Below are 13,040 nucleotides of genomic sequence, written 5' to 3' on the forward strand. Positions count from 1 at the left end.
ACTTTAACACGTCAGGCTGCATGTATTTAAAGAGCGGTAAGCTTATTCGCTTCCAGCTACCAGTGGATGTCCACTAGAGTTGGCTTCATAGAGTCTGAAATAATGTGGAAACACTTCAGTGGATCAGTAGCACCAAAGACTTTAAAGGGCACTTAAGACTCCCCAGAAGTTGGCCCGCTGCCCCTTTAAGAAGAACCGAAGTCCTTCCCCCACCCTAGAAGTATAGGAGGGTCATTTCCCTTAGGCCTCGCCTTGCCATTTGATCACTTCTCTGAGAGTTCCTGGTGTTGGGCGCCCCTCTTCCAGGCCTGAAGGACGAAGGAACTACATTACCCAGAAAGCTTTGCGTTGAGCGGCAGCGGTAATAACCCAATGAAAACTCAGAAAGGGAACATTCCCGGCAGGACGAACCGCCTTGAGGCGGTGCTTCCGTCGTTTCCGTGGCGGTCGTTTTAGCGGTTCGGGGGTCTTTGGGCTCGGTCAGAGGACCCGGAACACGGGTTGGAGCCCAGGCGACGGACAGGGAAGGCACGAGAGGAGGCTTTGTCCCCACTGTAGGGAGGCGGGTCTAGGGTCGGGGGTATCGCCGCCTGCGAGGACCGCCTGGAGACCTCGGTGCCCGCGACTGCCCGGGTCGCTCAGCTGTCATCACCTCACTCCGCCCAGAGGCTCCGATGGCGGCGGCCGCGCGCAGGGACCCGGCTCCGGTAAGCGCTCGTCCCCCCACCCAGACCCCCGCGGCCCAGGCCCCGGCGTCCGGGACAGGCAGGCGGCGGCGGGCGGGGGCCCCGTGCGGGAGCGGGCTCCGGGCCGAGGGCGGCCGGGGCCGAGGCTGGAGGGGGGCTGAGGCGGGAGGATTCTGCCCTCGGGGGACAGAGAGCGTGAGGCCGAGTCGCGCCTGGACTGCGGGCCGAGGTGCCGTACCTTCGTTCTGAGGGCCCTGGGACCCGCGGAGAATTTTGAAGAAAAGAGAGACATGGTGTACGCTAGGGCTTGAGAAAGCCTCCACAGTCTGTCCAATAGAACAGATTGTAGGGGGTGATAGGGGGAGCTCGAGTCTTTTTCCAAGGACACACAGCACAGAGGTTGGCCAGTCTGCCCGAGGTTACCTGGCTCTGGTGCCCCCCAGGGACACAGGGAAGGCCTGAGCCCCTGGAAAGTCGCCATGGTCACATCCCTCGAAGACCTGCCTCTTCCCACAGGTTTCCATGGTTGCAGAAGTGCTTTTGGAACCTACACAGGTGAGTGGAGGTGTACCAGTCCCTCACTGGTCCCGTCCCACATTTTGTCCAGATTTGGGGTGTCATGAGACTCTTCACCTGCCATTCTCCCAGCCCTTGAGTTTGGGGGCCCTGAAGAATCCTAGCTGAGGGTCGAGTCTAGGCCAGGGTTTATATGGAGGGATTCTCATTTGGGGCCATCAAAGGAAAGAGATGTGGAAGCTTATTACAAAAACAGGTGTTGGTATGTGGAACTGCTTGGAGGTGAGGCTAAGCTCATTCAGGTAATGGGCCTCCTTTCTTTCTGGTGAGAACAAACTGGGGCAGTGCGCCAGAGTCAAGCTCAGAATGACGGTGAAGTTAAACATCCATCTGGAGGCAAGGGAAGGTCTGGATCGGAGGAAGAATGTGATTTTTTAAAAATTTGATTCATTTATTTGAGAGAGAGAGTGTGAGAGAGAGCATGAGGCCAGGGGTGGGGGAGGGCAGAGGGAGAGGAAGAAGCAGGCTTCCCACGGAGCGGGGAGCCCAAAGCAGGACTGCATCCCAGAACCCTGAGATCTTGACCTGAGCCAAAAGCAGACACTTAACCAACTGAGCCACTCACGTGCCCTAGAAGATGATTTTATCTAGGTCTTAACACACTCCATCTGGTTGCAGAGTGGGGCACAGAGTGAACACAGCGATTAATGGGAGTATAAGGAAAGTGCAGACACCAGTGACACCAGAGTCTGGTATCTCCTCTGATTTGGGGATCTTGGGAGGAGGAGGGACATGGGGTAGATGTGTGGGGATATGGATTATGGGTCTTCAGGAGTGAGGCTCTTCGTGGTTTCATCTTTCTTTATCCTGGCAGGGAAGTGTGACTTTTGAGGACGTGGCCCTATATTTCTCCTGGGAGGAATGGGATCTCCTAGATGAGGCTCAGAGATGCCTGTACCATGATGTGATGCTGGAGAACTTTGCACTCACATCCTCACTAGGTAAGGCCCTCACATCTACCCCTGTGCCCTGGGCAAGGCTCTGCCTTTCTCTTTTCTGTAGGGGCAGCTCTGTCTCACATCAGAACGATGGATACTGTTGCCTTCCCCAATTCCCTGGGTAGGTGCTGTGGTTTCTAGAGCTGTACTGAGTGCATGCCTACTGCTCTTCCTTTATTGCCACAACACCTGCTGTTTCAAACCCTCACAGGAAAGGATTCAGGATCAGTAGCCTTAATGTCAGCCTAATGGATCTTCCCCATTGAATGGTCTAGACTAGAGTCTTGGCCTCCTTGTAGAAAATCATTTGACCATATATGCAAGAGTTTATTTCTGGAGTGTTTATTCTATTGCATTGGTCTATATTTGTCTTTATGATATTATCACAGTGTTTTGACTACTATAGCTTTGGAGTAAAATTTTAAATTAAGAAGTGTGACTCCTTCAACTTTAGTCTTTTTCAAGATTGTTCTGACTATTTGGTGTCCTTGAGATTCCATGTGAATTTTTCTTTTTTTTTTTTTTAAAGATTTTATTTATTTATTTGACAGAGAGAGAACACAGCAGGGGCAGTGGGAGAGGGAGCAGGCTTCCCACAGAGCAGGGAGCTTGATGTGGGGCTCTATTGCAGGACCCTGGAATCATGACCCGAACCAAAGGCAGACGATCAACAACTAAGCCAGACAGGTGCTCCTCCATGTGAATTTTTCTATTACTACAAAAAATTTCGGATTTTGATAGGGATTGTATTGAATCTGTAGATGGTTTGGGGTAGTACTGATATCTTAACAGTATTAAATCTTTCAATCCATGAATATAGATGTCTTTCCACTTATTAATTTCATTAATTCCTTTTAGCAATATTTTGTAGTTTCTTGTGTTCATATCTTTTACTTTCTTGGTTAATTTCTAAGTATTTTATTCTTTTTTTTTTTTTTAAGATTTTTTTATTTTATTTATTTGAGAGAGAGAGAATGAGAGACAGAGAGCATGAGAGGGAGGAAGGTCAGAGGGAGAAGCAGACTCCCTGCTGAGCAGGGAGCCCGATGCGGGACTCGATCCAGGGACTCCAGGATCATGACCTGAGCCAAAGGCAGTCGCTTAACCGACTGAGCCACCCAGGCGCCCGTAGTATTTTATTCTTTTGATACTATCATAAATATAAATGTTTTCTTAGTTTCCTTTTTAGATTGTTCTTTTTTTTTTTAAGATTTTATTTATTTATTTGACAGAGAGAGACACAGTGAGAGAGGGAACACAAGCAGGGGGAGCAGGAGAGGGAGAAGCAGGCTTCCCGCAGAGCAGGGAGCCCAATGTGGGGCTTGATCCCAGGACCCTGGGATCATGACCTGAGCCGAAGGCAGACGCCCAACGACTGAGCCACCCAGGCGCCCCGATTGTTCATTATTGTACAGAAATAAAAATGTTTTTTTTATGTTCTTTTTGTATCCTGTTATTTTGCTGACTTCATTTATTCTAAAAGCTTTTTAAGTCTTTAGGTCTAGTTTTCTGTGTATAATGTATTTACAAGCAAAGATAATTTTACTTATTCCTTTCCCTTTGGATGCCCTTCTTCTCCCTCCTCCTCCCCCCCCCTTTTTTTTCCTGTCTGGAGCTTCCAATACCATTTTGAATAGTAGTAGTGAATGTTGGCATCCTTCTTCCTGATCTTTGAAGAAAAGCTTTCAGTCTTTCACTGTTGAATATATTAGTCATGGGTTGTAATCTTTTACTATGTTAAGGTAGTTTCCTTCTGTTCTTATTTGTTGACTATTTTCATCATGAAAGGGTGTTAAATTTTGATAGATTATTTATTTATTTATTTATTTATTTATTTGACAGAGACACAGCGAGAGAGGGAACACAAGCAGGGGGAGTGGGAGAGAAAGAAGCAGGCCTCTTGCTGAGCGGGGAGCCCGATGCGGGACTCAATCCCAGGACCCTGGGATCATGACCTCAGCCGAAGGCAGATGCTTAACGACTGAGACACCCAGGCACCCCCGATAGATGTTTTTTATGCATCAGTTGAAATGATCATAAAATTTTTTCCTGATTCTGTGAATGTGATGTATTACATTGATTAATTTTTGTATGTTGAACCATCCTTTCGTTCTAGAAATAAATCCCAGTAGGTCATGGTGTATAAGCCTTTACTTTGCTGAATTCAGTTTGCTAGTATTTTGTTGATGATTTTTTACCTTGATGAATTGTCAAGTATATTGGTCTACAGTTTGCTTGTAATGGCTTTGTCTGTTTTTTATAAAAATAGGTGTGTGTTCTTCATTAAGTGGTTGGCAGAACTCACCAGTGAAACCATCAAGTCAGGGCTTTTTCTTTTTTTGCTTTTTCCAAAGGAAAATGGAGTTTATTTTATTTTTAATATTTATTTATTTGAGAGAGAGATATCACGAGCAGGGAGGAAGGGTAGAGGGAGAAGCAGACTCCGCGCTGAGCAGGGAGCCTGATGTGGGACTCAATCCCAGGACCCTGGGATCATGACCTGAGCTGGAGGCAGATGCTTATGTAAACAACCGAGCTATCCAGGGGCCACAGGGCTTTTCTTTGTCAGGAGGTTGTTTTTGTTTTGTTTTGTTTTTTTAAGATTTTATTTATTTATTTGACAGAGAGAGACATAGTGAGAGCAGGAACACAAGCAGGGGGAGTGGGAGAGGGAGAAGCAGGCTTCCCGCGGAGCAGGGAGCCCGATGTGGGACTCGATCCCAGGACCCTGGGATCATGACCTGAGCCGAAGGCAGACGCTTAACGACTGAGCCACCCAGGCGCCCTGTCAGGAGGTTTTTGATTAGTGATTCAGTCTCCTTACTAGTACTCTTATAATCTCTTTTAGTTCTGTAGAATTGGTAGTTATGTTCCCACTGTAATTTTTCATTTTACTATTTTAGTTTTCCTTCTTTTTTTTTTTTTAAGCCAATTTAGGTAAAAGTTTGTCAATTTTCTTTTTTTTTTAGAGATTTTATTTTTAAGTAATGGGGCTCAAGCTCAACTCCAAGATCAAGAGTCATGCTCCACTGACTGAGCCAGCCAGGCACCCCAAAAGTTTGTCTAAATTTTGATAGCAGTTTTCAGTTTCGTTGATTTTTCTTTATTGTTTTTCTTGTCTCTATCTCAGTTCTAATCTTTATTATTTCTTTTTCTGCTAGCTTCGGGTTTCTTGGATCTTTTTGTAGTTCTTTAAGTTGTAAAGTTAAGCTCTTGATTCAAGATCTTCTCCTTTTTAATGTAAGTGTTTATAAGTTTCCCTCTTAGTGCTGCTTTTGCTTCTTCACATAATTTTTGCTGATAGTGTCTTTTCATTTTCATTTGTCTCTAAATCTAAGTATTTTCTAGTTTTCCTTGTGACTCTTCTTTGACCCATTGGTTGTTTAAAAATGATTTAATTTTCATAGGTTTGTGAATTTTCCAGTTTTCCTTCAGTTTTTGATTTCTAACATCACCCATTGTGATTAGAAAGATACTTTGCATGACTTCTGTCTTCTTAAATCCAATAACACTTAATTTGTGGCTGAGCATATGCTTTCTCCTGGAAAATGTCCCATGTGCAATTGAGAAGAATGTATATTCTGTTGCTGTTGGGCAGAATATTCTGTATATTCTGCTAGATCTACTTGGTTTATTGTGTTGTTCAGGTCCTCTATTTCCTTACTTTGGTGTGTTTATTCCATATTATTGAGAGTGGGGCATTGATGTCTTCAACTATTATTTTAGAACTATTTCTCCCTTCAGTTCTGTCAGTTTTTGCTTCATAGGTTTTGATGGTCTGTAATTTAACAGAGGTTTTATCTGGTCAAAGGTGCCTAAATGTTTATAATTATTATCTTTTCTTGTGTCTTGAACCTTTTATTAGTACATAGTGTCTTTCTTTGTTTCATAACCTTTTTTGATGTAGTCTCCGTTGTCTCATATTAGTATAGCCACCCCTGCTCTCTTTGGATTACTATGTGCATGGAATGTGTTTTTCCATTTTTGCTATTTGCTTGCTATATGCCTTGTAGCTTTTTTGTCCCTCATTTTCTGCATTACTGTCTTTTGTATTCGGTTGGCTTTTTGTAGTGAAATGTTCTGATTTGTTGGGTTTTTTTGGGGGAGCGGTTTTGTTTCATTTTGTTTTGGTATACTTTCTAGAGGGCTTTGTTTTTGTTTTTTTTTTTAGTTAATCATGGGGTTCACATTTAACATATAAAATTACAACAATTAATTTGAATTTATGCCAGCTTAGCTTCAATCATATTTTTTTAAACTCTGCTTCTATATGACTCTTGTCCCCATCCCTTTTAGTTATTGATGTCATGAAATTACATCTTGTGTGTGTTGTATGTCCAAAAATTTAGGTCAATAATTGTTATTTATGTGTTAATCTCTTAAATGTAGAAAACAAAAGGTGGAGTTATAAACCCAAGTTACTAGTTTTTATAATTGTCTGTGTATTTAATTTAACAGAGATCTTTATTTGGTCAAATGGCTTTGAGTTACTATCTAGTGTCCTTTCATCTCAACCTGAAGGACCTCCATTAGCATTTCTTGCAGGATACATCTAGTAGTAAAGAACTCCTTGGCTTTTATTTATCTGCAAGGTCTTAATTTCTCTCTCATTTTTGAAGGACAGTTTTGCTTGTTACAGGATTCTTGGTTTTTTTCTTTCAACACTTGGATATATCAACCCACTGCCTCTGGCCTCTGTGGATTCTGATGAGAAATCTGATAATCTTTGGAGATCCATTGTATGTGATGAGTCGCTTCTGTCTTGTTGCTTTCAAGATTTTCTCTTTGCTTTTGCTTTTGACACTTGGGTTATAATGTGCCAAGTGTGAGTCTCAGAGTTTAGCCTGGTTGGAGTTTGAGCTTCTTAGATGTTAATATTTGTGTCTTCCATCAAATTTGGGAAGTTTTCAGGCATTTTTTCTTCAAATAAGCTCTCTGTCCTTTTGTTTCCCTCTTCTTCTTCTAGACTAACACATTGCATATATTGGTTTACTGATGGTATTCCATAGGTTCTTATGTTCTGTTCACTTCTGGTCAATCCTTTGTCTTTCTTTTCTTCAGATTTGATATCTTCAAGTTCACTGATTGTTTCTTCTGACTACTCAAAGCTGTTTTTGTATCCCTCTACTGAGTTCTTTCATTCAGTTATTATACTTTTCAGCTTCAAAATTTCTTTTTGATTATTCTTTATGTTTCCTATCTCTATTGATATTTCTGTTTTGGTCATGCAACATTTTCTTGACTTTGTCCACATTTTCTTTTAGCCCTTTGAGCATCTTTTAGACAAATATTTTAAAGTCTTTGTCTAGGGGCACCTAGGTGGCTCAGTTGGTTAAGCGTCTGCCTTTGGCTCAGGTCATGATCCTGGGTCCTGGGATCAAGCCCCACATCGGGCTCACTGCTCAGTGGGAAGCCTGCTTCTCCCTCTCCTGCTCCCCCTGCTTGTGCTCTCTATCAAATAAAATCTTAAAAAAAAATAAAGTCTTTGTCTAATAAGTACACAATGTGGTCTTTCTCAAGGACAGTTTCTCTTGATTTTTTTTTTTTAGAATGGGTTAACTTTCCTGTTGCTTTGTATGTCCTGTGACTTGTTGTTGTTGTTGTTGTTGAAAACTGGACATTTGGAGGTTGTTTGTTTGTTGAATGGTTGTAGGGTGTCTATACTGGAGATCAGTCTGGGGTGTAAACTTAAGGTCTTCTGTTTTTTTTCTGAGACTGTGCCTGTCCTTGGGCATGTATGATGATTTTCTCTATTCCTCCATGTATGTGATTTTGAATATCCTAGTCCTTGAATTTCTGCCTCCAAAAAGGGGAATAAGAGAAATGTGAAGGGAGGGTGGTAGAGGGATAGACATCTGCCCTTTAAATCCCCTGAGTCAGGGGAGGGAGAGGTTTTGCAACAATGACTGCCCACCTGTATGTCACATCTCCACCATCAGAAGCACATATCTGTGTTACTTGGAGGACAGAGTCCTCATTGCCCACCCTGGCTCCAGCAACCTCCTCCAGGAAAATGTGCATGGCTGCCTGCTGGGGCTCAGAGTTAGACAAGTTGGGACATGGATAACTTACACAATGCTAAGAGCTGATATTGACCCAAATTAAAGCAATTTAGCATGTTGCAAGCCTTCATTAGACTGTAGAGTTGCAAAATAGTTACATCAGATTGATTCTGTCAGTGCATTTGTGATCCAGGTGAGGAGACAGGCTCCAGGTGCTTACTCTCCCACCATCTTCCCTCTAACTCAGCCTGGAGGTACTTTTTGTAGTATCTTTCCTGTGATCCGTTGTGTGCTGAGTTGTTTCAGGCCAATATTAACCACTGACCTGTCCTGTCTTACCCTTAGGATTTAGATCTTCCAGGTCCCATGCAGTTGCTCTGCTGGGGTTAGGGGAAGAGTCCCCTATGCTTCCAGTCTCCACAAGATGGGCCCCCAGAGGGCCTAACCCAGGTGAATGATAGCTGGGGGAGAATGTGATATCAGAGCTTTGTTCAAATCATACCAGGAACCTGTCATGTTTGACTTGTGTTTTGGTGCCATTGCTGGTGGCCAAAATTCACTTCTATCTTCCCTTCTCCATTCTTGACACTTTGCTGACTTGTCATTTTTATTCTTTCTCTAGGCCCAGGCTAATCCCCACCTCTGTGGACCTTTTTTCTCACTCATTCTTCACACTCTTCTCTCCACAGTGATTTTCAACATTGTTGTACTCTAAAATATGCACATATCTTTTAAGAATTCTTTTTTTTTTTTTAAGATTTTATTTTTATTTATTTGACAGAGAGAGGCACAGTGAGAGAGGGAACACAAGCAGGAGGAGTGGGAGAGGGAGAAGCAGGCCTCCCGCCGAGCAGGGAGCCCGATGCGGGGCTCGATCCCAGGACCCTGGGATCATGACCTGAGCCAAAGGCAGATGCTTAACGACTGAGCCACCCAGGCGCCCCAATTCTTTTTTTTTTTTTTTTTTAAGAGAGGGGTGGGGGGCAGAGGTTGAGGGAGAGAAAGAATCTTAAGCAGGTTCCACACGCAGCACGGAGCCTGCCATGGGGCTCGATCTCACTACCCTGAGATCACAACCTTAGCTGAAATCAAGAGTCAGATGCTTAACTGACTAAGCCACCCAGGCACCCCATCTTTTATTTATTCTTAAAACCATTTATTTTTTTCCAGTCAGATTTTCCTACATGTGGACATAGACTTCTGCACAGCATCACATGTTACCAGCAGATGTAATCCTGCTAAAAGCCATTAACATGAGTTGTAAAACATGTGTTTCACCCTGGCCCAACCCTTTCCTTGTATCCTGTGCCCAGTGAGGACTTCCCAATTCTTGACCTTGGGAAACCCAGTAGTACAAAGCAGCTGCTTTCAAAACCTAACCCCAACTTCCTTTTCCTGAAAACAGTTCCGTATACTGGTTCTTTAATGTGTCAGATGTACATTTGTGATGGTTTTTGCTCCTTCCCAATAAAGTCAACATGTATTTCATCATCACTTCTTTGCTTTCAGGTTGTTGGCATGGAGTGGAGGATGAGGATGCACCTTCTGAAGAGAGCATTTCTATAGGAGTGTCACAGATTGGGGCTCTCAAGGCAGTTTCATCTTTCCAGAAGGCCCAGCCCTTTGAACTGCATGGCCCAATCTTGAGAAACATTTTGTACTTGGCTGAGCACCAGGAAACATATCTTGGGGAAGAACCATATACATGTAGGAAACAATTCTGTTTAACTGCCAATCTTCAACAGTTCCAGGGGCAGCACACTAGAGAGATACCCTTCAGAAGTTATGTGGACAGAGCCTCCTTTATAAAGAACTGTACAGTCCACGTGTCAGGGAAGCCCTTTACCTGTGAGGAGACACGGAAGGACTTCTTAGCCAGCGTGGGATTTCTCCAACAACAGGTCACTCACACTGGGAGGAACCCGAACAATGAGTGTGAGGCTGTCTTTCACAGTGGTAGAAGTCATCACAACTGTGGAGAATGCAAGAAAGCCTTCAGCTACACAGACACACTTGCTCAGGACCAGAGAGTTGTCACTAGAGAAGGAATTTATGAGTGTGGCAAATGTGGAAAAGCCTGTACCCGAAGATGTAACCTCATTCAACACCAGAAAGTCCACACTGGAGAAAGACCTTACGAATGCAGTGAATGTGGAAAATTCTTCACCTATTATTCCAGTTTCATTATACATCAGAGAGTTCACACTGGAGAAAGGCCCTATGAGTGCAATGAATGTGGGAAATCCTTTAGCCAAAGCTACAGCCTCAATAGCCATAGGAAAGTTCACACTGGAGAGAAGCCTTATGAGTGCAGGGAATGTGGAAAATCTTTCAGCCAAAGGTCCAACCTCATTCAACATCAGAGAGTTCACACTGGAGAAAGGCCTTATGAGTGCAGTGAATGTGGGAAGTCCTTTAGCCAAAACTTCAGTCTCATTTACCACAGGAGAGTTCACACAGGAGAAAGGCCTCATCAGTGCAGTGAATGTGGGAAATCCTTCAGCCGAAGCTCCAGCCTCATTCACCACAGGAGACTTCACACTGGAGAAAGGCCTTATGAGTGCAGTAAATGTGGGAAATCCTTTAAGCAAAGCTCCAGCTTCAGTTCACATCGGAAAGTCCACACAGGGGAAAGGCCTTATGAGTGTGGGGAATGTGGAAAATCCTTTAGCCATAGCTCCAACCTCAAGAACCACTGGAGAGTTCACACTGGAGAAAGGCCTATTGAGTGCAGTGAGTGTGGAAAGTCCTTTAGCTGCAAATCTAACCTCGTTAAACACCTGAGAGTTCACACTGGAGAAAGGCCTTATGAGTGTGGGGAATGTGGAAAATCCTTTAGCCAAAGCTCCAGCCTCATTCAACATCGGAGAGTTCACACTGGAAAGAGGCCTACTGAGTGCAGAGAATGTGGGAAATCCTTTAGCTCCAAATCTGACCTCATTCAACACCAGAGACTTCATACTAGAGAAAGGCCTTAGATGTACAGGGCTGTGCAGTTTCCTTTTAGATAATTACACTGGAGGAGAGATGTTGTGAGGAAGCCATCTACCTAAATTTAAGCCTGTACATGTTAAAATCCACAATGGGGAGATCTCCCTTTAGTTGAAGTATGTGTGAATCTATAACTGTCTAGGGATCTTGCCTGATTTATGTCACTACCAGTTTCCGTGGAAGAGTTTTGTCACCTCTACCACTCAGCACGTTCATACAGTGTGCATTAGTACATTAGTTAACCACCACAATGTGCTCAGGGAAGCTGCCTCTTTCCCTCCCCTTCTGCTGGAGGAAATCATGATTATTCTTAGCCCTTATAGGGTCTTCATTCTCTTCTCATGTAGAAGTTAGGGCATGGCCCAGTGGACCCAATCTGAGTTCTGCTGGTAACTTGCCAAGAAGGACCGCATTTTCACGGATGTGTTAGTTTTGTGCGACACTCCTCTTGGATTTTCCTATCCTCCAAGTCACCAACCTGGGATCTCCCTGCCTCATATTGCTTTGGATTTTATAGTAATAAAGACATTATTGTTGGGGTTCTATTCACTGTGTGAGGTGATTTGAAAATGGCTGGGCTCTGCCAGCATAAAGGAGTGAACAGCTTTGCTGGGGTTCCCAATGCTTTGTGTGCCTCAGAGATGACAGTCTGATGAAAGAAAATAGCTCTCTTTCCAGCTTTGGCCTAATTTACATGGTTGCCTGAGGTCTCCTAGGAAAGACTGCAGGGCCTTGTCCTAATTTATGGACTGGGTATCAGAATTTTTTTGTGGGCTCAGAGAACACTCCGAAGAGTCAGGAAGTTGTGACAACCTCCAGTGCTTCTGAGAACTACACGAATTGTTTTTCTTTCACAGTGGATGTCATATAATGCTCAGTAGTGTTGAGGGGAATCTCTACCCCATGTCCTGCAAAGGAGCCATGTGCCCTGATACCCAGAATTCTCTAGGCTAGTGTCATGGTGAGAACACAGGGCCCTGGGGGAACTATAATCGGTACAATAACACTGCAGTGGAGAAGACTGCAGCAAAGTAGATGGCATGTGCCCCTTCTAGCATTGCGTCAACAAATGCTCCAGTGACTGACTGTGCAGGCTCAGTGTGCCCAGAAACTCTCAGGACCTCCAGGTATGTGCATCTTTTGTGGCTGAGATCTTTGTCAAAGAAAATAAGCTGTTGGTTTTGTGGATTCCCATAGCCTTTCTGGTAGAGTTCACCTAAAGGCCAATTCTACACAGATAGGAAAACAAGCATACAGAGAAAGGAGATCCCTTAGTCCCTCAGTGTGGCTCTGTGACCTAGCCAAAATTCCTGTTCACTGAGTGCAATGGATTTACTTGCTCATAAATATTTGCTACCACTAAGGCAAGGCTGCTCCTCCAAGGTCATCAGGAAAGAGACAGAGTCAATATAGGGCTGCCAAACCTGATTTTATGAAAAGAGTGGGAGACCTAGGGTTTTGTATTTTTCGTTTGTTTGTTTTTTTGGAACTATTTCATAGAACTTTATTCAGGTATAGTTGACATGCAATATACTGCACCTATTTGAGGTGTACAGTTTGTTAAATTTTGACATACGTATAAACCCACAAAACTTCATCATAATCATGATTATGAACATGTCCGTCACCCCTAATTTGCCTCATGTCATTTTATAATCTGTCTTTCCCGTCCCCAGGCAACCTTTGATTTACCTTCATTTATAATAAATTAGTTTGTATTTTCTAGAATTTTATATGATCTGAGTCATAAAGTGTTTATTTTTTGGTTTCATTCATGATTTATAATTATTTTGAGATTCTTGAATGATGCTTATATAAATATTTCACTCTACTGCTGCATAGTATCT

The 13,040-nt window shown here is 43.5% G+C and overlaps 1 protein-coding gene across 4 annotated transcripts in view; it reads left to right on the top strand.

Moving 5' to 3' along the window:
* The first annotated feature begins 530 nt into the window (after positions 1 to 530).
* LOC123856197 (zinc finger protein 211-like) overlaps positions 531 to 13,040 on the top strand; it is a 37,994-nt gene continuing 25,484 nt past the window's right edge. For 2 of the 4 annotated variants that reach the window (XR_006793640.3, XR_006793641.3), the window contains exons 1-4: positions 531 to 707; positions 1,203 to 1,241; positions 2,077 to 2,203; positions 9,712 to 12,320. Coding sequence is in view for 2 of the 4 variants with exons in the window: in XM_045892435.3 (XP_045748391.1) it covers positions 675 to 707; positions 1,203 to 1,241; positions 2,077 to 2,203; positions 9,712 to 11,180 (1,668 nt within the window). In the remaining 2 variants the exon portion in view is untranslated. Of the gene's footprint in view, positions 708 to 1,202; positions 1,242 to 2,076; positions 2,204 to 9,711; positions 12,927 to 13,040 lie in introns of those variants that run through there. The other 2 variants (XM_045892435.3, XM_045892436.3) reach the window with 2 other exon arrangements.

This window comes from Mirounga angustirostris, unplaced genomic scaffold (assembly GCF_029215605.1).
Source record: "Mirounga angustirostris isolate CCGP_5_RB_7025 unplaced genomic scaffold, mMirAng1.0.hap1 SCAF_16, whole genome shotgun sequence".
NCBI lineage: Eukaryota > Metazoa > Chordata > Mammalia > Carnivora > Phocidae > Mirounga > Mirounga angustirostris.